Source organism: Myxocyprinus asiaticus, chromosome 44 (assembly GCF_019703515.2).
Source record: "Myxocyprinus asiaticus isolate MX2 ecotype Aquarium Trade chromosome 44, UBuf_Myxa_2, whole genome shotgun sequence".
NCBI lineage: Eukaryota > Metazoa > Chordata > Actinopteri > Cypriniformes > Catostomidae > Myxocyprinus > Myxocyprinus asiaticus.
Genome location: NC_059387.1, coordinates 31,749,709 through 31,776,332, shown reverse-complemented (window position 1 = coordinate 31,776,332; position 26,624 = coordinate 31,749,709). Strand labels below are relative to the sequence as shown.

At 38.3% G+C, this 26,624-nt stretch overlaps 1 protein-coding gene and 1 pseudogene across 5 annotated transcripts in view; one reads left to right on the top strand and one right to left on the bottom strand.

The window, feature by feature from the left end:
• Window positions 1–3,097, bottom strand: part of LOC127434539 (coiled-coil domain-containing protein 178-like) — a 46,345-nt pseudogene extending 43,248 nt beyond the window's left edge.
• A 9,829-nt stretch (window positions 3,098–12,926) lies between these two features.
• LOC127434424 (dystrobrevin alpha-like) overlaps window positions 12,927–26,624 on the top strand; it is a 37,523-nt gene continuing 23,825 nt past the window's right edge. For 4 of the 5 annotated variants that reach the window (XR_007896042.1, XM_051687167.1, XM_051687166.1 and 1 more), the window contains exons 1-6: window positions 12,927–13,098; window positions 20,261–20,328; window positions 20,526–20,606; window positions 24,598–24,811; window positions 25,647–25,732; window positions 26,211–26,365. Coding sequence is in view for 4 of the 5 variants with exons in the window: in XM_051687167.1 (XP_051543127.1) it covers window positions 20,262–20,328; window positions 20,526–20,606; window positions 24,598–24,811; window positions 25,647–25,732; window positions 26,211–26,365 (603 nt within the window). In the remaining variant the exon portion in view is untranslated. Of the gene's footprint in view, window positions 13,099–20,260; window positions 20,329–20,525; window positions 20,607–24,597; window positions 24,812–25,646; window positions 25,733–26,210; window positions 26,366–26,624 lie in introns of those variants that run through there. The other variant, XM_051687168.1, reaches the window with a different exon arrangement.

Here is a 26,624-nt window from a genome sequence, read left to right as displayed (position 1 = left end):
ATAAGCCAATTGTTCTTGATTTTCCCCAAAGAATTACAATATCATGATAGATATCATTATCGTGATATAAAATTACTCATATTGTAATATAACATATTTGTCATATCGCCCACCCCTACCCTCATGTTATTTAATTGGACTACTTCTGTCGGTAAGCCTGTAGAACTTTCTTTTTTCAGTGGAGTACAAAAAGAGATGTTAGGAAGAAAGTTAGCCTCAGTCACCATTCACTTTCATTGCATCCTTTTTCCATACAATGCAAGTGAATGGTGACTGAGGCTTTCAGACACTAACATTCTATCAATTTTTAGTTTCATGAAAGAAAGAAAATCATATAGGTTTGGAACAGTATAAGGGTGTGAATTATGAAGAATTTTAAATTTTTGGGTGAACTATCCCTTATAAATAAAATATTAATTAATTGTATTAAATAAATGTATTAAATTAACAGCCCTCATTTTAGTGTTTATGTCATTCAATCAACTTTCAAATCTTATTATCATCAAAGGATTTTCCAGTTAATATTCCCTTTCTAGAGTAAAACACTGTCACTGTCATGGAAGAGCATATAGTTCATTATTTATAATATTCATAAATATTCACAATGTCATATTTAAAACATTACTTTCATAACATAATTTCTGCAACTCCAATTTCTGTGTAAAAACACCAACACAGGAGACATATTCGTCACCATTCACTTTCATCTTTTTTTCATTTCTTGCATACAATGAAAGTGCATGGTGACTGAGGCTGTCAGTCCTTAACATTCTGTCTAACAGCTCCTTCTGCATTCCACAGAGGAAAGAGAGTCATACTGGTTGGGAACAACATGAGGAATTAATTTAACGAATTTGTTTGGGTGAACTATACCTTATGCCACTTTAGATGTGGTTTCTGTACCATCTTTGCAGTGTAAGACTGCCTAACATACTTTTTGAACACTGAGTTAAACACTTTTATTTGGAATTTCATCCCCTCTTTCAGTTGTATCTTATTGATTTCAGGTCCTCCAAACAAGCCAACAAACAAACAGGCAGTGGAGTAAACTCACCTCACTTTGTGCTGTTTGGATCTGCTTCATGATTTCACTCTCCAGATGGAGTCTCTCGTGCGTGAGCGGCACGTGTTTCCTCATAAAATCAATATCCTCCTTCAGTCGGTGGTTCAGCACCTCTGTGTGGTCAGCCGGTCTCTCATTTGCGGCAGCTGATCTCTCCTCATTTTTATATGCAACTTCAGCTCAGCGATGTCTGTGCCACAGGCTTCACGCTCTGACCATGAAAGTATAATAGAGACAGATCCGAATAGTCAGGGTTTTTTTCAACCCATGGCAAATTAGTTTTTTCTTGTTTTAAGAAAATTCTCTGAAAACAAGTGTCATTTTTCCTCTCAATTGCTGTATATTTATCTCAATCTAAGGATGTTTAGATATTTATACTGGAAAACAAGACAAAAATACTAATTAAGAATTTTTTTTTTTTTTTTTGCAGAGAGCGGACATAGGCATTAAAAATCTTTTCATATTGATAACTCATCAGGTATGTATACAAATTTTGGTCCAATAAAATGCTCTTTACATTGAGAATAATACCACCTGCCTCTGACAGGCTTTATATTTGATTCTTTTTCATTATATTTCTGTTGGCCCCACCGAGGCATGTCACCACCATAATACACTGAAAAACATGTTAACCAAAGAATGTGCTTCATGTGGTAACATCTAAATTAACTAGTTTAACTCAACTCAAAAATATGATTTAACATCATTTAATCCACCCAAATACATTAGGTTACATGAACAAATATTATTTTAATGATTAGATCAAGTAGAAATAGCTCATCAAAGGAATATTCCAGGTTCAATACAAGTTAAGCTCAATTGACAGCATTTGTGGCATAATGTTGATTACCACAAATATTAATTCCGGCTCATCCCTCCTTTTCTTAAAAAAAAAAAAAGCAAAAATCTAGGTTAAAGTGAGGCACTTACAATGGAAGTGGATGGGGCCAGCTTTTTGTACCAATTAACAATTGTTAGTAACAATTGTTGGTACCATTTTTACAATGCAGAATAGAATAGAATAGAATAGAATAGCCTGACCTTTCTGCATTGCAATGGGAAACAAACTTCTGCTTCCCGAGAGAGAGACTGTCCTGTTTTCTCCAAAAGTTTCTTGGCTTTCTCCTTTTCTTCCTGCAGAGCCTTCTCTGCTTCTCTCCGGTCCACCTCGAGACGCTCCATCAGACTCATCACCTCCATCAGGACATCTGCGGTCTACGTCCAGAGTGAAGTCAACATCTCTCTCTCTCTCTATTTACAATTATAGTATTAGCATTAAGTCTAGATTTTAACATTTTCTGAAAAAGTGAGAGGTTCTTGCTCGTGCAAATGTTCTTTCATTATATGTCCATCATTACCTTGAATACAAAGCCCCATTCCTTCAATACACAGTTCTGTGTTTTCTACCGTGGTTTGGCCATCAGTAGAAACACATCTAAAGACACAAAGGCTAAATACATTAATAAACAGTGCAAGAATAATAACTTATCATTATTATTGGATTGCAGTTATTATCTAATTATATATTAGAGCCCATATACAGTATAATGGATATAAACCCATAATGACCCCTGACCAGAAGTGCCATCTTACTGTAATAATGGTTACACTAGATGAGTAATATTATAGGGAAAATCTATAATGCTTCATGGCTCACTTCCAAATGATTTTCTGGTTGTTTTCATTTGCAGTTTCATGCTGTGCATTATCACCCTAGAAGAGAAGAAACATTCATTATTCATTCATTCTATAATGTGAGAGAAGAGTACAGAACATTCAACCTATATAAATGTGAATTCAATCTTGGTTTTATCTACGTGACTGTGTGGAACTGGTTTTCATATAGGGATCTACCATAAAGTAGAGTTTTGTGGTTCTGTCTTGGTTTGGATCTGCAGTTATGGTCTGAAATATCAGAATGCATCTTCATCTCCAGATTACTGTACATTATGTTTGTGTGTATGGTCCTACCTGCTGGGGTTTTCCAGTTTGGTCTTCAACTCTTGGATGTGACACACTGCCTTGTTCACACATGGTGTTGGAGTGTTAACCAGAGCACAGCTGCGACGCCTACTGGAGCAAACTGTCTGTAGCTCTCTCTGGTCTGAAACATGCAGCCAATATATTTGGAAGTTGTCCTGCGGTGTGACATGCTTTACTGCATCTAAAACCATTTTAAACAGCATTTTTTAAAACATTGAACTTAATGAAATAGTGACCAGTCATAGAACCCAAAATGTATACATTCCATTGTACATTCATAATTTATATCCAAAACTTTAGGTTAAAATGGATGTTGATTTTGAAAAAAGTAAATGGACACGTTATGCATTAATTACCCATCTGAAAACTGGGGTGATTGCACAACAAAACTGTAATAAACTAGGTTTGTACATTTGTTTTGTTTTTCATTTAGCTTCCAAGTATTTCTTCCAAGTAATTTTAACTTTTTTTTTTTTTTATGTAGTAATTTAGAGCAGAGCATAGTGGTTTTCAACAGGAGACATGATATTACGGTGTTTTGTTGTGGTATTTTGATTCAGTGACTTTTTTTTCTTCCTCCCCTTTTCTCCCCAATTTGGCATGCCCAATTCCTAATGCGCTCTAAGTCCTCGTGGTGGCGTAGTGACTCGCCTCAATCCGGGTGTCAGAGGACGAATCTTAGTTGCCTCCGCGTCTGAGACAGTCAATCCGCGCATCTTATCACGTGGCTTGTTGAGCACATTACCGCAGAGACCTAGCGCATGTCGAGGCTTCACGCTATTCCCTGCGGCATCCACGCACAACTCACCACGCGCCCCACTGAGAGCGAGAACCACATTATAGCTACCACGAGGAGGTTAACCTAACATGACTCTACCCACCCTAGTAACCGGGCCAATTTGGTTGCTTAGGAAGCCTGACTGGAGTCACTCAGCACGCCCTGGATTCGAACTTGCGACTCCAGGTGTGGTAATCAGCGTCTTTACTTGCTGAGCTTCCCAGGCCTCCCGACTCGAGTCTTTTAAATCCATTTTTCAAAAATTTGTTTCGCTTCATTCACTGATTTGTCACGATTTCTATGATTACAACCATACGCCAGTAGATGGCGACAAACGAGCGTATTATGAGCGAGTCATTGAGTCGCTGTGTCTGAATATCCAAACTTCCCTACTACATAGTATGCCAAAAACAGAATGCCAATGGAGCATTATGTCCGAATCCAAAGTTTTCATAAAACAGTAAGCAAGAAATACCCAAGATGACCTAGTATTTCCAGCGAGTTTCTGTAGTATGCATCGACTGGGCACTTTATCATCTCATAATCCCTCGGGAGCTGAGGAGACGTCACGTTCAAAACGCTGGATTTTTTTTTTAAAAGTGGTGAACCGCGAGTTGGATGTCTCTTTTCAACTGTAAGTGATATATTTATATACCAAGTTCTTAAATGGTGCTTGTTTAACAAAACCAGAGTAGATTTTTATCACGGTTGTCATTATTACGTCATATATTCGGGTCACGGGTCAATACCCACGTCACCTCATGATGTCTGAAATCTATTCATACTACTCGCATGAATACCTAAAAGATCGTACTGTTTTACCAGTCAAGAAATGCGTCCTTCATCAAATACAGTATATAGCCTGACAGTACGTGATTTCGGACACAGGAGTTGATTCAACTGACTTGTTAAAACAAGCAAATCGTTCACGACCGAAGCAATGGAAGTGAACGAAAATTATTTTTTTCACTTGAAAAATTTGTTCAAAACACTGAATCGTTGAGGCCTGGGTAGCTCAGCGAGTAAAGACACTGACTACCACGCCTGGAGTTCGCGAGTTCGAATCCCAGGGTATGCTGAGAGACTCCAGCCAGGTCTCCTAAGCAAACAAATTGGCCCGGTTGCTAGGGAGGGTAGAGTCACATGGGGTGACCTCCTCATGGTCACTATAATGTGGTACGCTCTCGGTGGGGCATGTGGTGAATTGTGCATGGATGCCGTGGTGGATGGCGTGAAGCCTCCACGTGTGCTATGTCTCCGCAGTAATGTGCTCAACAAGCCACGTGATAAGATGCGCGGATTGACGTCTCAGACGCAGAGGCAACTGAGATTTGTCCTCCGCCACCCGGATTGAGGTGAGTCACTACACCACCACAAGGACTTAGAGCGCATTGGGAATTGGGCATTCCAAATTGGGGACAAAAAGGGGAGAAAGTAAAAAAAAAAAAATAAATTTAAAAACACTGAATCGTTCACGAATGATTGGATAAAACGTAACCACTGGAACTATGACGATTAGTAGATAAAATAAGAATTCACATGCATCATGCGAAATAAAGAACCATGTCCACCATGTTGTGTTGTATTTTCTGAGGTGCTCGCAAATGACAGTTTAAAACCTGAGAAACTAATAAGACACTTCTAAACCAATCACCGGACATTCAGAGATAAGCCTGTAGACTTCCACCATAAAAAGTCAGGGCTGACAAACCAAAATCTAACAATGACCAGCCAAACCACAAAACAAAGTCACATTTTCCATACTCACATCAAAAACAAGTACAGCTTATGTTTATTAACAGTGGAGGATGATTTATGACTACCTGTGTCTAGTATTGAACCACAGATTGACATGATGTTCTCTCAGAAAGAGAATCGACTGTCAAATGGAATACGGTCAGGGCCAAGTAGTTATAGCTGCAGGATGGATATCTCCAAATGGGGCAGAATCTCCAAAAGAGGGCAGAGTTACTCCAGAAGGGGGCGGAGTTACTCCAAATAGGGATTGCGTCAACTCTTAAAGGGGGCGTCACTTCCACACAGGGTTAGGGAAAGGGTTGAGTTAGGGGCTCTCTATATCTTTGCTGGCTCCCGCCCCTTTTTAGAGCTCTGCCAGCAGCAATATTCTTCTCCTCAGGGCCGTTTATATGCATAGGCAAACTAAGGGGTTAACTAGGGCACCAACAGCTGTGGGGGCACCAGTGAGGAGGCCTCCACCATGCCCAATTTTTTACTACAAATTTACTGCGACACAACACCATAAAGATAGAAGATTTTTAAGATTTGGGAATAAAAAACATGTTTTCACCAAATACGGGAGCCAGTTTGTACGTGATAGATGCGCTCGGAGCGGGTCGAGCAGGACTGGTGACAGTGGTGCCGTGACCCGGATGGGAGTGAGGTTTAGGGTGGGTGAGTGTAACGGGAGCCAGCTGGTACATGATAGCTGTGCGATATGTGTAAAACCTCACTCCCCTGGCCTCAAGAGGCGTACTAGCGACTGCTGCTAGAGGCTGTAGCCTTTAGCCTCCTCGTTAGTGCGCCTGGCTCCTATGCTGGAGACGCCGGTTCGGATCCCGTTCGGAGTGGGTTGAGTAGAACTGGTTACAGCGGTGCTGTGACCCGGATGGGAGTGAGGTATAGGGGGGTGAGTGTAACGGGAGCCAGCTGGTAAGTGATAGCTGTGCAGTATGTGTAAATCTCACTCCTCTGGGTAGGGTTGCACCAGCTGTGCGTAAGGTCTCACTTAAGTTGAGACGTAAAGTTCACACTAAGGGCTTAGTAACTACTAGTTAATTTGTAACAAAGTCAGTGCTTAATTTGGTTGCACCACCTGTTCTTAAGGCAAGACTTGACTAGTAGGTTGTAAGCTCTCCGTTAAGTAATGCGTAATCGCATAATATGACGTTTACCTTAATTAATTCAATAAGCAGCCTTCAAATTTGTACACGGAAGTGTTAAAAAGCCATGAATTTCAGTTTGAGCTTGTTACGGTTGATGTTCAAACCTTGTTCGCTCTTGTAACTGTCAGCTGTAATAAATTATATCCCCGTTAAAATACGATACATAATAAAAGTAGATTTGATAAATAGTATATTTGCCCTGTGTAAATAACAATATATAGGAACTGTATCTAAAATAAATAAGGGGTGATAAATAAATACTAATACAACAGGCTGGAAAAGTAGACATTTATTCATTTTAATATCCTATATTATTTGGAATGTGTTGAAACTTAACACCGGGCGATGCACCCTGAAAACTGCACCGGTAGATCGGTTTCATGCTGAAGAGCTTCCTCGTTAGCGCGCCTGCGTCCCATGCTGGCTGATGCCGGTTCGAATCCTGCTCGGAGCAGGTCAAGGAGGACCGGTTATATTAGCAAATAACATTGGCCCTCTGATGTCAATATTGCACTTTACCTTGAAAGAATGACCCTTCACTTGAAGGAAATTTGAGTAACTTTATGTCCAGCATGGCTCAAGAGGAATCTGCATGTCAAAATCACAAACAATCAACAGTTTATAGGTAGCAAAGTTAGATTTATTTTTTATGGTACAGTGATGGTTGTAGACAAAAACGTGATATATTGTACCTTGGTACTTTTTTATACATACAGTATATTGGCACACATTTGTTTAATAAAGCTTGATCATGTACAGTATTTGTGTTGCCTTATTGAAATATACTGTAGCTAAACAACACTTTGTGTACAAATGAAATTTATGAACACTGTTATCTTAAGTTAATTAGTAATGAAAGCTAGGTTAAGTAAGGTTAATAGTCGCTTATATCAGCTGACTACAGTAACACAACAGGTTTGGTGGTGCCTCAAGCTCTAAATACTTACATTATTCGCAGCCAAGTGCAGAACTTTCAGCCGTGAATGTGATTTATTATATTTTTGACCCAGCATGCACTATATGATAAATGTTGACACATTGTATCTTCGTATTGTGTGACGTCGTGACCTGTTTGATACTATTTTTTTTCCAGCCCCCAGTCTCTGCACCACGCGCCGTTACTAAGCAACAGGCAGGGCTTCATTCACCAGAGACAAAAATAAAAAAAAATAAATAAAAAAAGCCCTTTCAGGGATGCAAAGAATGGTGAATAATACGTAATACGTATTGGTGAATTAATATATTAATAATACGAATCACGTATTAAGTTTATGCTGGCTCTGGTTGGTAAAACGTTTTAGTACGGATGGATATATATATATATATATATATATATATATATATATATATATATATATATATATATATATATATATATATATATATATAATATATATTTGGTAGAATTCAAAATGTATAAAAATAAAAATTAACAAGCATAACTATATATATATATATATATATATATATATATATATATATATATATATATATATATATATATATATATATATATATATATATATATATATATATATATATATATATATATATATATATATATATATATATATATATATATTTAGTTATGCTTGTTAATTTTTATTTTGTATACATTTTGAATTCTACCAAATATTATTATATTATATTATATTATATTATATATAAAACACTTTTTCTGCTTATTAAATTTCATTTTTATATATTGTAAATTCTACCAAATATTATATTATATTATGTTATGTTATGTTATGTTATGTTATGTTATGTTATGTTATGTTATGTTATGTTATGTTATGTTATGTTATATTATATTATATTATATTATACACCGATCAGCCACAAAATTAAAACCACCTGCCTATTATTGTGTACGTCCCCCTCGTGCCACCAAATCAGCACCAACCCGCATCTCAGCATAGCATTCAGAGATTATATTCTTCTCACCTCAATTGTACAGAGCAGTTATCTGAGTTACCGTAGACTTCATGAGTTCGAGCCAGTCTGGCCATTCTCTGTTGACCTCTCTCATCAACAAGGCATTTCCATCTGCAGAACTGCCGCTCACTGGATGTTTTTTGTTTTTGGCACCATTCCGAGTAAATTCTAGAGACTGTTGTGTGTGAAAATCCCAGGAGATCAGCAGTTACAACAGGGCCATAGCTAGTGGGGTGAAAGGTGGTATGAAAGGTGGTATGAAAGGTGGTAACGATTCTAGGGGCCCAAAGTTACTGTATTTCTTAAATAGGTAAGGGGCCCAGAGAAATATACAGTCAGGGGGCCCAGAATTCCTTGCTACGGCCCTGGGCACCTACAATCATCAATGCGATTATCTAATCAGCCAATTGTGTGGCAGCAGTGCAGTGCATAAAAGCATGCAGATATGGGTCTGGAGCTTCAGTTAATGTTCACATCAACCATCAGAATGGGGAAAAAATGTGAGCTCAATGATTTGGACTGTGGCATGATTGTTAGTGCCAGATGGGCTGGTTTGAGTATTCTGTAACTGCTCTCCTGGGATTTTCACACACAACAGTCTCTAGAATTTACTCAGAATGGTGCCAGAAACAAAAAACATCCAGTGAGCGGCAGTACTGTGGATGGAAATGTCTTGTTGATGAGAGAAGTCAACAGAGAATGGCCAGACTGATTCGAACTGACAAAGTCTACAATAACTCAGATGACCGCTCTGTACTACGATGGTGGAATGGTGCCATGGCATCATGCCATCTAAGATTTTGAGATTAAAGTCATAATATTTTGAGAATAAAGTTGTACAATTACGAGATTAGTCAGAATATTTTGTGAATAAAGTCACAATGACCAGAAACAGCGCGTCATTATCACAATGATAGAATGCTGAGCCAGCAGCTTCATCAATGCAAGAAATGGATGTGGATGATTTAGTTCAATCATACTTTAGTTTAGAATTTAGAAACAAAGAAATCTTTTGACATCTTTTGGCACATCAGCACAAAGTTATTATTGGGATCCGAACACTGCAGAGGTTTTGTAGGAATGAAATTTATTCAGGAGAAAGAATCAGACTGACATTTGCGCAGTCCCGCTTGGCATGGGTGATGCTTGGGCTGGGTTTCCCGAAGCTCTAAATTGAACGTTAGTAGCACTTAAATTGTACTTACTACAGCACATTTCCCAAAAGCATCGTTATCTAGCATTGTTAAGTAGCATGTAAAAATGCTCGTAAATTAACTAGAGCTATGAACAGCTCTTAAGTCCATAAATTACTAGGCGTATTGTTCTAGCATCTTTCACAGTTTATCAGATACAAAGGGACATGTAGTAAATTATATTCATATATTTTGATCATTGAAAAGCCATTGTACACGGTTTCAGTGGATAAAAAAGTGTTGATAAAATCGCATTGAAATCAATAGGCAGTCTCTGCAGTCTGTGCATGCGACATGATAGGTGTAAATTACATCTAAAGATCTAAATTTACATGACACATAATACAGCATAACGTTTTATTGGCCTTTTTTGATAAGCATAATTGTAATGGCATCAGAAATATATGTTCTTATTGAACAGATTTGCTTCGAAGACACGTGAGTAATGTGAACCTGCAATTTAAAACTTAAATATACCAAAATAAATAATTAAAATGTGGTTAACAAAGGAGATTAGGGTGAGAGTGTGCAATGAGCGATTCATTCTCTCTATTCCTCCTCCTCTTCTTCCTCCCTCCAATGGATGATTCAAATAGTCCTAGTCTTTTTGCATGGCAGTCACAAATTGCATTCTGCATAATGGCAGTAAGACTACAAAAAATATCGCCATATCCGATTATATCGTCAATGGCTGGGTTTCCTGATAACATTGCAACTAACATCTTATCGAATGTTGCTTGTTGTTGAAGATCGAGTAACGTCTGTCTCCCAAACCAGCACGTAGATCCCGCGTTATAAAGTGTAACTTAAGTGCTTCGTTACGGGAGCTGTCCAGTCCATAGGTGCTGAAACTTTGGTCAAAATATTTCCAGGAGTTTGTCTTCTCAAAATGAAAATAACGTGGATATACTAACAAACATGTAAGTTTTAACCTTGTCAAGGCATTGAAATTGATGAACAGAATTTAATTACAGAAATAATTATGGCTCTAGTAAGACAGGGTTTCAAATGTATTAATTCTCAACTTCATAGAAGTTAATGAAAGTGACGCAAAACATGCATGTAACATGAATGTACGTGATGTGCATCATAAGGGGCTCTCACATAGCCTTAAGTTTTGCTTCTTTGGCTGGGACCTGAACAGATGCACAAAGAACAGTATTAAAGTGATAGACATCAGTAGGCTGAACTATAGACACAAAGACACGTGCTTGAAGAAACACACTTTATTATATATCGAAGAATAGACGGCAGAAAAGCCATTGATGCACATTTCTGATGCGCTGTTTGTTCAGAGGAGTGCAGCAGGAGCGTGTCTCGTGATACACACGTAAAGCGGCAGGTTCACTTTATATAGCAGATGTGTATATAACCTAAACAAGTTCACCTTGAACCCAAAATGTATTTTTATTTTAATTATTATTATCATTATCATTATTATGTTTACATTTTATAATTGTCTTCAGATCTTAATTTGTATTAGTAATTTTCCACCTGTTGAAGATGGATACTTGCATGATGTTGGCAAAAGGAAGGGTGCTTATATTCGATTTTTTTTTTTATTCTTATAGCTTTTTCGTTTCATTTGAAGTGTAATTTGAATTTAGAAATATCTTTGATTGAAGTTTTTCGTGTTTCAAGGGCGATGTAATCAGATATGGTGATATTTTTCGCAAAAATATCATGAATATATTTATTTCATATCGCCCAGCCCTACTGTGCACTTGTAGCCTTACTGCCATTATGCAGAATGCAATTTGTGACTGCCATGCAAACAGACTAGGAGTATTTGAATCATCCATTGGAGGGCGGAAGAAGAGGAGGAGGAAGATAGAGAATGAATTGCTCATTGCACACTCTCACCCTAATCTCCTTTGTTAACCATATTTTAATTATATATTTTGGCCTATTTATATTTTAAACTGCAGGGTCACATTACTCACATGTGTCTTCTAAGCAAATCTGTTCAAAAAGAATATATCTTTCTGTTGCAATTACAATTAAAATGTTATACTGTATTATGTGTTAATAAATTATGTGTTATGTAAATTTGGATCTATCTTTAGACCTAATTTACACCTATCATGTTGCATGCACAGACTGCGGAGACTGCCTATTGATTTCAATGCGATTTTATCAACATTTTTTAATCCTCTGAAACCATGTACAATGGCTTTCCAATGATCAAAATATATGAATATAATTTATTACATGTCCCTTTGTATCTGATAAACTGTGAAAGATGCTAGAACATTACGCCTAGTAATTTATGGACTTAAGAGCGGTTCATAGCTCTAGTTAATTTACGAGCATTTTTACGTGCTACTTAACAGTGCTAGATAAGGATGCTTTTGGGAAACGCGCTGTAGTAAGTACAATTTAAGTCAGGCCCAGCTCTACAGGGGGGCCTGGGTGGGCCTGGCCCACCCAATCATGAACTTGGCCCACCTTGAGAACTACACCTACACCCACCCCTCAAACTGTTCGGCCCACCCGGCAGGTCCTATGGCCCACCTTGCATCTTAGAGCTGGAGCCGGGCCTACTAACATTGAACTTAGAGCTTCGGGAAACCCAGCCAAAGCATCACCCAAGCCAAGCGGGACTGCGCGAATGTCAGTCTGATTCTTGCTCCTGAATAAATTCAATTCCTACAAAACCGCTGCAGTGTTCGGATCCCAATAATAACTTTGTTCTGATGTGCCAAAAGATGACAAAGAATTTCTTTGTTGCTAAATCCTAAACTAATGTATGACTGAACTAAATCCACCACCATTCCGCCGTCGTACGGTACAACTGTGGTGAGAAGAATATCATCTGAGATGCGGGTTGGCGCTGTTTTGGGGGCACGAGGGGGACCTACCAAATATTAGGCAGGTGGTTTTAATATTGTGGCTGATCGGTGAATTATCTTCATTTGATAACATGTTCATAATCTCTATGAGTTGTAGCCTATAAGGTTCATTTTTCTCGCTTATACTAATATTTATTAACCGATGTCTGGGTACAATGGAGAGATTCCGCATTACGTCATCGCGAGAGGCGCATTACGTCACATCAAAGCAAAAGAACACTAGAGATCTGAGATCGGCGCTGCTCTCTGCGCGTCTCGTGTAAATGAAAAGACACTTTTGTGTTTAAGCAGTGAATCTGTTTTGGTTCATACGCGTTGTTTGAGCGGATTGGGGACGGATTGATAGACGGATTGGATTTGAACCCGTTTCGGCGATGACATGCATTTGGTGAGTAGCAAGTGCACAGCTACCCAGACGTTTCTTATAGAGCCTGATTGTCAGTGCTCCACAGTCTACTTTACTATTAAAATGCATGATAAAGATTCTTAAACTATGTCATACATAGCTCATGTATATGTAAATGATTCTGTACTAAATCATTGGCTGCGTTCACAAAAGTATGTTGGTCCATTAACCCAAAATTTTTTTTGCAATTTGAATTCTTATAAATTCTACTTTTTATTGCATGCATAATGTAAATGTATCTATTAGCATGCATTTGAGTTAGGATTTTTAAGAGTTTTGGATTACTGTTTGATTTCCTATACTGTGCTGTATCTGCTATATGTTTCCTTTTTCAGACATTTGTCAGCTTTCAAATGCTCTTTACATTAAAGGTGTATTTGTGTTTTCTGTACTTTAAGTGTAATTGGAATTAATTTTAAAGTGATCCTGCAACACCATCTAATTTTATGCCCTAACCAAAGTTGGAAATGGGTATGACTGCAGCAATATCCATCTCTATGATGAGAGCGTCCCTGTAAACTGCAAAGCTGTAAGACTGTACCCAGATTTCTGTGCTATTTCATGGTGGTACCTAGACAATCACTGTAGCATCAGGCTTCTGAGTTACTGTCCTTGATTGGTGGAAACGTAGTTAATTTGATTAATGGCTCACTTTGGTGCACTTGAACAGAATGTAGTGCTCATGGAAGCCTCTTAAAACCTTTATGTGTTTCATAACCTATAATAAAAAATAATAATAATAATAATAGAACTCTATTGACTGTGGTGTTGATCAGTGGTCCTTAACAGGTTTCGAAACAGGACCCAGATTTAATTTCGGCTTGTCCCTCCTTTTTGTAAAAAAAAAAAAAAAAAAACAAAGTGAGGCACTTACAATGGAAGTGAATGGGGCCAATTTTTGGAGGGTTTAAAGGCAGAAATGTGAAACTTATCATTTTATAAAAGCTCTTAGCCTACATTAATTATTCTGTTCAAATTTGTTTATAAATCGTCTCTTTTACGTTTTTGTAGGGTTTTAAGGTTTAAGGCGTAAAGTCGTCATAGCAACGAAGTTATAAAATTAGATAACTCCACAGGACATGTCAATATCACTGTATTTCAAGTCAAATTTTAACACAATTTTTGTGCAGTTATTCTCTATATGTGTTTACTGCATTAATCAGCTTCATAAATCTTCCATTTCTTCTTCAATAATCCCTACATTGATGTTAGCTTTGCCTGGGATACAGCAATGCCATATCTCAAATAGATGCATTATGTGGTTTCGGAAAAATGCAGCAGCATTAGCTATCAGTTACTCCCACAGACAGTGTGATGAGAGTAAGCCAGTGCTAATTACTCAGTGAACATACTCTGAACAGCTGTTGTATGTAGAACAGGACTTTCTCCTCCAGGTCAGATCTGTCAGTATTATATGCCAAGCCCACTCCCTATAGGACATTTATCAAAGGAACAGGAATCCAAAAGCATTATGCTTCATTTTCTTCGTTTAAAGCAGAATAAATCATGCAAAGAGAGTGACATAAACGGAGTAGGACTCAAAATGCCTGGATGCCACAGACTGTCCAAAAGGATATTTATAGGCTTGGAGGTCCCACAGCCACAATAAAAGGAGGAAGAGAGAGAGAGAGAGAGAGAGAGAGAGAGAGAGAGAGAGAGAGAGAGAGAGAGAGAGAGAGAGAGAGTGTGGAGGAAAGAATCTGTGAAATATGGGATCTCTTTAGAAATGTCCCATTAGAGGGCTTGAATTAGTCTTCCCTAGCAACGCAATTTTCCGTAATCTCATCATTTTGCCTAATAATTTCACATGGAGTGTCTTTAAACTGCAAACAAGCCTCCAGTCCCTTTGTATGCGGTGGGGTCCTAAAGTCTTAGACCATATTGAAAATCTGGGATATTTTCCAATTAAACCTGAAATTAACAAAGTTTTAGGATTTGAAAAAGTAAGTAAAAAAAAAAAGACAAAGGTGACGTAAAATGAAGAGGAAATATTTAAGATTCTGCACTATTTCTAGGCCACTTATCAAATGTAAGCAAGTCTCATGACAACTCGTCATACTTTGTACGAGATTGCGAAATCGTAAGATATTGTACAACTTGCCTTGTACCAAAATGTACACCTTTTATTGAATCGATACAATACAGGCATCAATCCAGCAACTTATTACTGTATGTTAAGTGTTTTACTAAGGGGTTGAACTTTATGTTTAGGTTTTGTACGAACCAACTCGTAATGTATGATTTCTTACGATTTTGCCATCTCGATGCCTTTTGGACCAATCTCAAATCATGACCAATCTCATCAACCTGGTCATCAAGTTCCTATACATTTTTCTATTCAACTTTTTGCTCAAATTGTTATATCATTTATAACATATTATATAACTTTATAACCGTTCATCCCACTATAGTGGTCTCAGACTTTTGGACCCCACTCTATAGGGCCAGGCTTCCCAGTGGAGGGATAGGAGATGGTACAAACTTGCAGCCGGAGCTAAGCAAGCCATCTAAACCCGACAAGAATGTGAGTCTCGCTCATTGGAAGTTAAACATAGAGGCAACATATGCTGGATCTTTGACCGGTTCTAATTTCAGTGGGTTGCGAAGAGTTCTATGGGCTGCTATTGTTGAAGTTGAAGGACCTGACGAAAAGCATTATTTCAAAAACCAGCAGACTTATTGTGGTGACTCATAAATACTGTATAAGAGGGGAGAGGACCATGGTGCTTTCTGAAGGGTATTTGTTTTCCTGTTTCTCTAAGTTTTGTCATAGCTACATGAAAGTTTGATTTCTTTTTATAGCAATAGTTTATGTCTTTTTCCTCCATTTGGTGTAACATGATAGATGGAGTGTTGAAGTAGTGAAGCAAAACACTTAATTACACAGTGGGAGTTTGTTTATCTTGGATGTGAATTCAATAAGTGTCAGATTACTGACGGATTAATATTGTGCAGTGTGTTCTGTGTATCTTACACATCTGCAGGTGAATTTGATAATGATGATTGTTTAGTGTTTTGTCCCTGTGTTGTCATAGTGAAAGTATATACCACAACTGTTCTGAACTCTTGGATCTCTTGCGATTGTACATTCCTTAAAGTTAATTGAGCATTAAACAGCTTTGTGGAGGAGTTTAGACTGAGGGAGTATTAACTGTTGAGTTTACTAGATCAACTTTATATTTCTTCTAACATTTTAATTCAGGTGCTGTTTTAAAGTGTAAAAGCAACCTAGACTTATGGTTTTCTCAAAGGATTTTAAGTCCTTTGTATTAGTTTTTATTTCTTAAATTCCTTAAAATTTCTTGGGGAAAAAGCATGTTCCAGCTTTGTATGTTGGTGCCAGATGGGCTGGTTTGAGTATTTGTGTAACTGCTCATATCCTGGGATTTTGTCTCTAGAGTGTAAAGAGAATGGTGTGAAAAGTAAAAAACATCCAGGGAAAACAGCTTGTTAATGACAAGAGGTCAGAGGAGAATGGCCAGACTGGTCCAAGCTGACAGGAACATGACAGTTACCCAAATAAACACGCGTTACAACAGTGCTATGCAGAAAAGCATTTCTGAACATACAGCACGTCGAACACTGAGGCGGATGGGCTACAGCAGCAGAAGACCCCTCTGTGTATCACTACTGTCAACAGGAAACTGAGGTTGCAGTGGGCACAGGCTCACCAAAACTTGACAGTAGACGATTGGGAAAACATTGCCTGGTCTGATGAATCTCGATTTCTGCTGCGACATTCAGATGGAAAGGTCAGAATTTGGTGTAAACAATATGAATTCATGGATGCATCCTGCCTTGTGTCAGCGGTTCAGGCTGGAGGTGGTTGTGTATTTATGCTGTGGGGAATGTTTTCTTGGTGCACATTAGGCACCTTAATACCAGTTGAGCATTGTATAAATGCCACAGCCTACCAGAGTATTGTTGCTGACCATGTGCATCCCTTGTGACCACGGTCTACCGATCTTCTAATGGCTACTTCCTACAGGATAACGCACCATGCTACAAAGCACACGTCCTTCAGCGCCAGCCACAGGGGAACACAGAGGAAAAAACACTTTCTGCATGGATTTTTGCAGATAACCAAAAGTTCCAAAAAGTAACTTTTGGCATCGATTGATTAGTAGAATCGATATTGGTCTACCTCTATATTGAATAGTACATTTATGCTTGGTAGGCTACATGTACTGTGTGTTTTTCATCAGCAATTACAGGTGCATTCAGAAAGTATTCAGACACATTTTATATTTTAGCCTTATGCTAGAATGCTTTAAAAAAAAATTCTGATCAATCTAAACTCCATACCCTATAATGACAAAGCAAAAAACAGATTTTTGATAACATTGCAGATTTATTAAAAAGGAAAAACTGAACTATCACATTAACTTTAGTATTCAGACCCTTAACTCAGTACTTAGTTGAAGCACCTTTGGCAGCGATTACAGCCTCAAGTCTTTTTGGGTATGATGCAACAAGCTTTGCACACCTGGATTTGGGGATTATCTGCCATTCTTCTCTGCAGATCCTCTCAAGTTCTGTCAGGTTGGGTGGGGACCGTCGGTGGACAGCCATTTTCAGGTCTCTCCAGAGATGTTCGATTGGGTTCAAGTCCGGGCTCTGGCTGGGTGACTCAAGGACATTCACAGAGATGTCCCAGAGCCACTCTTGCGTTGTCTTGATGAGAGCTGTGTGCTTAGGGTCATTGTCCTGTTGGAAGGTGAACCTTCAGCCCAGTCTGAGGTCCTGAGCGCTCTGGACCAGGTTTTCATTAAGGATATCTCTGTAATTTGCTGCGTTCAGATTTCCTTCAACCCTGACCAGTCCCTCAGTCCCTGCCACTGAAAAACACCCCAACAGCATGATGCTACCACCACGCTTCACCGTTGGGATGGTATTGCGCAGGTGATGAGTGGTGCCTGGTTTCCTCTAGATATGACGCTTGGAATTGAGGCCTAAAAGTTCAATCTTCATTTCATCAGACCAGAGAGCCTTGTTTCTCACAGTCTGAGAGTCCTTTAGGTGCTTTTTTATGTGTCTTGCACTGAGGAGAGGCTTCCGTCTGGCCACTCTGCCGTAAAGCTCAGATTGGTGGAGTGTTACAGGAATGGTTGTCCTTCTGCAAGCTTCTCCCATCTCCACACATGATCTCTGAAGCTCAACCAGAGTGACCATCAGGTTCTTGGTCAGCTCTCTTACCAAGGACCTTCTCTCCCGATTGCTCAGTTTGGCGGGGTGGCCAGCTCTAAGAAGAATTCTGGTTGTTGCAAACGTCCATTTAAGAATTATGGAGGCCGTTGTGCTCTTGGGAACCTTCAATGCTGCCAAATGTTTTTGTAGCCTTCCCAGATCTGTGCCTTGACACAATCCTGTCTCTGAGCTCTGCAGGCAGTTCCTTTGACCTCATGGCTTGGTTTTTGCACTGATATGCATTTTCAGCTGTGAGACCTTATATAGACAGGTATGTGCCTTTCTAAATCATTTCCCATCAATTGAATTTGCCATAGGTAGACTCCAATCAAAGTGTAGAAACATCTCAAAGATGATCCAGAGAAATGGGATGCACCTGAGCTAAATTTCAAGCGTCATAGCAAAGGGTCTGAATTCTTATGACAATGTGATATTTCAGTTTTTTCTTTTCAATACATTTGCAAAGTTATCAGAAATCTGCTTTTTGCTTTGTCATTATCGGGTATGGAGTGTAGATTGAGGTGAAATTTTTTTTTTTTTAAAGCATTTTAGTATAAGGCTGCAACATCACAAAATGTGAAAAAAATGAAGAGGTATAAATGAATGTTACATTTATATAGCACTTGACACTACACTCAAAGTGCTTTACACAGTGTACAGGGGGCTCTCTTCAACCACCACCAGTGTGCAGCATCCACCTGGATGATGCAACAACAGCCATAGTGCACCAGTACACTTACCACACACCATCTATTGGTAGAGAGGAGAGAGTAGAGTTATACAGCCAGTTAATAGATAGGGATTATTAGGATGCCATGATTGATAAGGGCCAATTTGGCCAGGACTCTTTTAGAGAATTGTCCTTAGATTTTTAATGACCACAGAGAGTCAGCACCTCACTTTAACATCACATCCGAAGGACAGTGCCTTTTTACAGTATAGTGTGCCCATCACTATATTGGGGCATTAGGACCCACACAGACTGCAGAGTGAGCACCCCCTGCTGGCCTCACTAACACCTTTTCCAGCAGCAACCTTAGTTTTCCCCAGGAGGTCTACCATCCAGGTACTGCCCAGGCTCAACCCTGCTTAGCTTAGTGGGCAACTGGTCTTGAGCTACTGGGTGATATGTACTTTCTGAATGCACTGTATCTAAAAATTTTACTAGACGATAGATCTGTCAAAAGTTGATATTGGAGAGAATGTCACAGCAGTACTCTTGTTATGTTATTTAAATTGTATTTTTTAAATCAAAGTCAAAAGTTCAGGGTCTTGTGTGCCCATACCTCAAATTGTAACAATGTGTAAATTGTAACAGAGGAGCTGCGTGGACAAAGACAGGGAGTTATTTACACAGTTTAGTTGCTAAGTGCAATATCAGCACATTCAATCTTGCAGAATGGAACAAATTTGTTTCCATATCCTGGGTACTTTTGAGAAATAAATTGTTGAAAATAATTTAAATATAGTCAAGTGCACTACACTAAATTGATTAGAGGATGATGATTCATCATTTGTTATTTTTAATCAGCACCAGTATCGCTAAATGTTAAAAACTGTTGGCTGATTAATAGTATCTGCCTTTTCCACCTCTTCTGTTATCTGTATTATTTCAAAGTCCCTAAACAAAGACCAAAATGATCAATTGTAACTCCTTCTAGAGCTTTCAAGCAACATCCACCAAACTTAGCACCCCTTCAGACTGTTCTGACATAGTGTGCTATGTCTTTTCTAACTTCATTTTAAACGTTTAGACATGGCTTTGTCAGCCAACATCAAAGTTCATCTTGACAAACTTTACTATCTAGTTAACTTTTGCAATTAACTATGCAAAATAGTAAACTATACGCAAATTCTTCAAAAGCCATTTTGTCAATCACCAGCCCAGTTTGCCTTTAGAGCTGTGGTACGTCTGTCCCATTGTCCTTTTGTTTTCTTTGCCTATGATGGTTTGCAGAATGACTGAAGAGTCCAGCCGCAGCAGCAGTGCCATGGCAGACAGAAGACAACTGTTTGCTGAAATGCGTATGTATCATGTGATATTTCACTGTATCATTCCATACTCCAGCTAATAGGATTTTAAGCATTTTTATAACAGGATTTAGTCATGCCAATAGTTCTCTAAACGGGTTCAGTAATGCAGGACGTTGTTCAAATACGTTTTGGGATGGGCAGCTGAGTAACCTGATCCAGAGACTAAAGTGCTGTAATTATTCTCACAGGTGCACTAGATCTGGACTCCATCCGATTGTCTACGTACAGAACAGCATGCAAGCTGAGGTTTATACAGAAGAGGTGCAATTGTAAGTATGCAAGGGGTTATGAAGCTTCATTTATGAAGCCCTGTTCACACTGACAATGATTTTATCACTAGAGGTCACCTGTTTGCTGTATTATTGATTGTAGGAGGTGTTTATCCTGCTGGATGCCATAGTTATTGCAGCCTGATCTTATGAACATTATGTTTTTGCAGAACAAAATAGCGTGCTTCATTACACTTTTTGCTGCAGTTTTTCCAGTGATTTGTGTGGAATTGAATAAAATGCAGTTGTTATAGCACCTCTGGTGTTTATTTCACTGCGAAACATGCTGCAAAACGTAGAACGCGACACGTAAAAGTCAGTTTGCAAATATTTAGTTATAGTAACGTTCATTCTATGAGACTAGGTTGAGTTATTGGTGGGGTGCACAACTGGCCATTTAAAATCTGATCACATGGGATGTATTGCCAGTTATTCTATTTTGACAAAACCCATTTGCTATAAATTAATAATAATTGCGCTCTATAACATTAACTTCTCACATCACGTCACTGCTTATTTGCATAATCGTTGTTGTGACCCTAACCCTCCTAACCCTAAAGCAGCGGTCACACTACATTTAGAGTATGCAAAATGATTTCAGACACCGCAATGGACAGGACATGATGTCATGCTCGAGTGCTTCTAGTTTTAATATTGTAACGTTGTTGGCTGCGGCAATGATGAAGACGAAGACGATGATGAAGATGAGAACCCAAGTGCAGTTTATTTACAAAAGTGAATCCAAAACCCTAACTATAAACGTGATTTAACAAAAACATGAACTTGACATAAACTAGACTTGACTATGGCTTGGCTTGGCTTGGCTTGGCTTGGCTTGGCTTGGCGGCAACAAAACAACATTCACATCCAATACTTGACAACCACACAATGGAAAACATGAGGCTTAAATACATGGACATGGGGGAACATAAACCAATGAACAAACAGAACTCATAACAAGCTAATTAAACAATAAACCAATGAAAACATGACACATGAACATGGAGGGAAAACAGAAATCACATGACAAGGGAAACAGGAACTAAACATTTCAAAATAAAAGACATGAATCAACAGAATACACATGACAAATATATATCACAAATGGCATTATATTGAAAATGCTGTATATCGAGGGGGCCTGGGTAGCTCAGTGGAGTTCACAGTTCGCTAGTTCGAATCCCAGGGCGTGCTGAGTGACTCCAGCCAGGTCTCCTAAGCAACCAAATTGGCCTGGTTGCTAGGGAGGGTAGAGTCACATGGGGTAACCTCTTCATGGTCACTATAATGTGGTTCATTCTCAGTGGGGGCATGGATGGTGTGAAGCCTCCACATGTGCTATGTCTCCGTGGCAATGCGCTCAACAAGCCACGTGATAAGATGTGCGGGTTGGCAGTCTCAGATGCAGAGGCAACTGGGATTCGTCCTCCGCCACCCAGATTGAGGCAAATCACTACAAGACCACGAGGACTTAAAAGTGCATAGGGAATTGGGCATTCCAAATTGGGGGAAAAAGGGGAAAAAAATCCCCCCCTGTATATCTAATCTACTGCTGTATATCTAATCTACTGCAACAATAAAAACATGCAGCTTTGAAATACAGTTCTGGAAAAAATTAAGAGCCCACCACAAAATTATCAGTTTCTCTGGATTTACTATGTATGTGTATGTGTTTGAGTAAAATGAAACTTTTTTATTATTCTATAAAGTACTGACAACATTTCTCCCAAATTCCAAATAAAAATATTGTCATTTAGAGCATTTATTTGCAGAAAATGACGACTGGCCAAATAACAAAAAAGATGCAGTGTTTTCAGACCTCGAATAATGCAAAGAAAACAAGTTCATATTCATTTTTAAACAACACAATACTAATGTTTTAACTTAGGAAGAGTTCAGAAATCAATATTTGGTGGAATAACCCAGATTTTCAATCACAGATTTCATGCATCTTGGCATGCTCTCTACCAGTCTTTCACATTGCTGTTGGGTGACTTTATGCCACTCCTCGTACATAAATTCAAGCAGCTCGGCTTTGTTTGATGGCTTGTGGCCATCCATCTTCCTCTTGATCACATTCCAGAGGTTTTCAATGGGGTTCAGGTCTGGAGATTGGGCTGGCCATAACATGGTCTTGATCTGGTGGTCCTCCAGCTATGGAATGTGAACAAGAGGAAGATGGATGGTCACAAGCTATCAAAGCCGAGCTGCTTGAATTTTTGCGCCTGTAGAAACTATTTAACTATTTAAACTGGATGACTTTTTGTCATGAAAAAGCTTGGAATTTTAAAGGTACAGTTCACCCAAAAGTGAAAATTATCTCATCATTTACTCACCCTCATGCCATCCCAGATGTTTATGACTTTCTTTCTCTTCTGCAGAACAATCAAGATTTTTTAGAAAATATCTCAGCTCTGTAGGTCCATACAATGCAAGTGAATGGTGATCAGACCTTTGTAGCTCCACAAATAACATAAAGGAAGCATAAAAGTAATCCATATGACTCCAGTGTTTAAATCCATATCTTCAGAAATGATGTTACAGGTGTGGGTGAGAAACAGAACAATACTGAAGTCCTTTTTTTAATCTAAATCTCCACTTTAACTTTCACTTTCAGATGTGAAAGTGAAACTAAACAGGCACCACATGTGACTTTCAGATGTAAAAGTGATTTAGAGTAAAAAAAAAAAAATACTTAAATTTTTATCTGTTTCTCACCCAAACCTATCATATCTCTTCTGAAGATATGGATTTAACCACTGGAGTCTTATGGATTACTTCTATGTTTCCTTAATATGATTTTTGGAGCTACAAAGATCGACAGAGCTGATATATTCTTCTAAAAATCTTTGTTTGTGTTCTGCTGAAGATAGAAAGTCATACACATCTGGGATGGCATGAGGGTGAGAAAATGTGAACCATCCCTTTAACAGCAGAACCTTAATTGGCATTTTCACAAAGTGTTTCTCAATGCACATATTTCTGTATACATGCGTACAGCTTTAGCGCAATTTCGTTACTATTTGTTGCATACTCCTGTCAATTTGGGAATGTTAGAGTCAAGTCAAGTCATTTTTATTTGTATAGCGCTTTTCACAACACACATCATTTCAAAGCAGCTTTAGAGAAAATCATGCATTAACAGAAAATTTAACTGTAATATCTATAAAGTCTTAGAGTCATAACTGTGTAATTGTTAATTGTGTATACAAAATAAATAATTAAATAGTTAATTAATAATTGTATTTAGAACCCGTGAGCAAGCCGAAGGCGACTGTGGCAAGGAACACAAAACTCTATAAGATGTTGGTTAATGGAGAAAATCAATAAACAAAGGTGATGCAGGCAGAGATCAATGAGATGCATCACAATTCAACAGTTCAGGTCATTTTGGTGAGGTTCGGTGGGTCCATCCTAAGTCCAAGGTTCAGGCAGTGGCATATGAAGTATCCGATGTCTTACAGTTGGAGATGATCCAATCTCTTTACTAGCTCTCACTCTTCATCAGAAGATAACAAAATATTAGAGCTTTGTCTAATATCTTAAGCCAGTCAACACCTTGTCATGCTAACTCTTCTTGAGTTTATTGAAAAAGCTTAGTTGTGTCTTTTTCAATGCTTATTTTGACTTCGGCTGACCAGCACAACTTAAACAAGTGTAAGTAGACGAAGTAAATACAATGGAAAATTCCTGCTTCACCACATCATCCTGTGACTTTGAAAACCTTGAAATGGAGACAACTCCTTATCAGTAACTTGAGAAGACAAAACAGCATACAACATAAGATTAAACAGCAATAGTGAAGTATAGCAAAAGCAAGAAATGATATGAAGGAAACAGCATAAATGCAGTAAAACACACAGATGTATGTGAGCTCTCTTGAAGCCACACGCGCAGGTTGCTTTTAAAAACTCAAATCTTTAGAGTTTTGAAATGACACAGTTGTAGAATTTGCTGCTACCAGGGCTGATTTATTTGTTTCCTCTCACAGTGCATCTGGTGGATATCTGGAACATTATCGAGGTGTTTCGGGAAAACAGACTCAACACTATGGACGTCAACACAGAGTTCTCAGTGTCGCACCTGCAAGCAATATTGTCTGCCATCTTTTACCAGCTGAACAAGCGCCTGCCTACAACTCATCAGATTAACGTCGACCAGTCCATCTCGTTCCTCCTCAACTTCCTGTTAGCAGCCTACGACCCGTAAGAACATTGACAGTATCGACTGCAGAGTTGCTTTAAAATACTTTAAATAGTTCACCCAAAATCCTGAAAATCCCCTATTTCGTTCCAAACCTGTTTGACTTTCTTTCTTCCGTGGAGCACAAAAAAGAAGATTTAACAGAATGTTCACACTGTCCAATAAAGACATCTGCTGTACATAAAAGTAATCCGTAAGACTTGTATGCTATATTCCCCTCCACGACAGCTCTCAAGTCTCATTCACGCTTCTGCATAGTTTAATGTCAGTGATGACAAATGGCATTCGTTCTTGCTTGTCTTTTAACCGAATGTGTGTTTGATTATGCAGAAGTGCAAAGTGAGTTTTGAGAAATAATTTTTTACTTTTGGGTGACTTTTTCTTTTAAATTTGTCTGAAAGTGACTGAATCAAATCAGCATATTATGATACGTGACATTCATTTTAAGAGTTACTTTAAAAGTTTCTTATAAAAACCATTCTTGTTTGATTTGTGTTTCAGCCATAACATTTTTGAGATGTTTTGAATGAAGTTTGAAATCCCAAACTGCACTTTACTTCCTGTATTTGACAAATTGAATTACCTCTTCAACTAACTGAATTGACTTAAATTGCTTTACACATCACTTGCTTTGCCATTTGCAAGGGCGTAGATTTGGCTTGAACATTTGGGCATTTACATATTTCCAATGATCGTGGTATAAATAATGGGAGGGTTGTACTTGCTTGTTTTGATTATTGGGGGGGGGGGGGGTGCTCCAATCTATGCCCTTGGCCATATTTAACCTAGCAGGCTGTATGCATCCATGTGTTAATTCACTGATGTGTCTTTTTTTAGTAAAGGTGTTGGAAAAATCTCCATTTTGATATTGAAGATGGCCCTGGCTACGCTTTGTGGAGGGAAGATTTTGGATAAACTCCGATGTAAGCTTCACTTTGAATTTGTCTTTGAACTTATGTGTGTTCAATGGATTGATGCTTATTAATGGACTCTTAAACGAATGGGCTCGATTAATCATTTTATCATCATTTTAAAGGTCAGAGCAGCTGTCATTACTTGAAAGTCACTTCTAACCACGAGGCATATTTGCTTTTTTATGACCTTGTCTATGTAGTTTGAGCTCCAGCAGTTAAAAGTTTTTGCCTCATTTATGATGAAGCATTCCTAATAATAAAACTTAAAACTATATTCGGATGTGTATGAAGTACTTATAGTGTGTAGACATTGAATAATGTGTAAATTAAGAAGTCATATCCTCAAATCCTGTAAGAAGCTGCATGATGCTTTAATTAAGTGAGATCCAGATGTATCAAGATTAAAATGATGAAATGCAGAAAGACATGCCTGCATTGCTTCTTTTAAAGAAATAAAATGGCTGATGTCAGTCTTGTTTTCTTCAAGATATTTTTTCGCAGATATCAGACGCGAATGGGGTGATGATATACTCACAGTTTGACCAGTTCCTTAGGGAGGTGTTGAAGCTGCCCATGACTGTGTTTGAGGGACCGTCTTTTGGGTACACTGAGCAGTCCACAAGATCCTGCTTTCCACAAGAGGTTTGTCAACAGCTTGAAATTGCCCTGTTAAAACATATTTCATTATATTTTATGATTTTTCAAGCATGGATTTATAATAAATGGATAAACTTTAAATAATGATAAAAGGAGAATGTGAAAAAAAGAACTAAAAAATAGACTTGACTGCTTTATATACCAATATAAAGTAAAAATGAATTGGTAATACATGTGCTGTTAGAGCAAAAGAGAATGCAAACTAATATTTGATGTAGTCTCCCATCCACTGCTACAGAAGTTT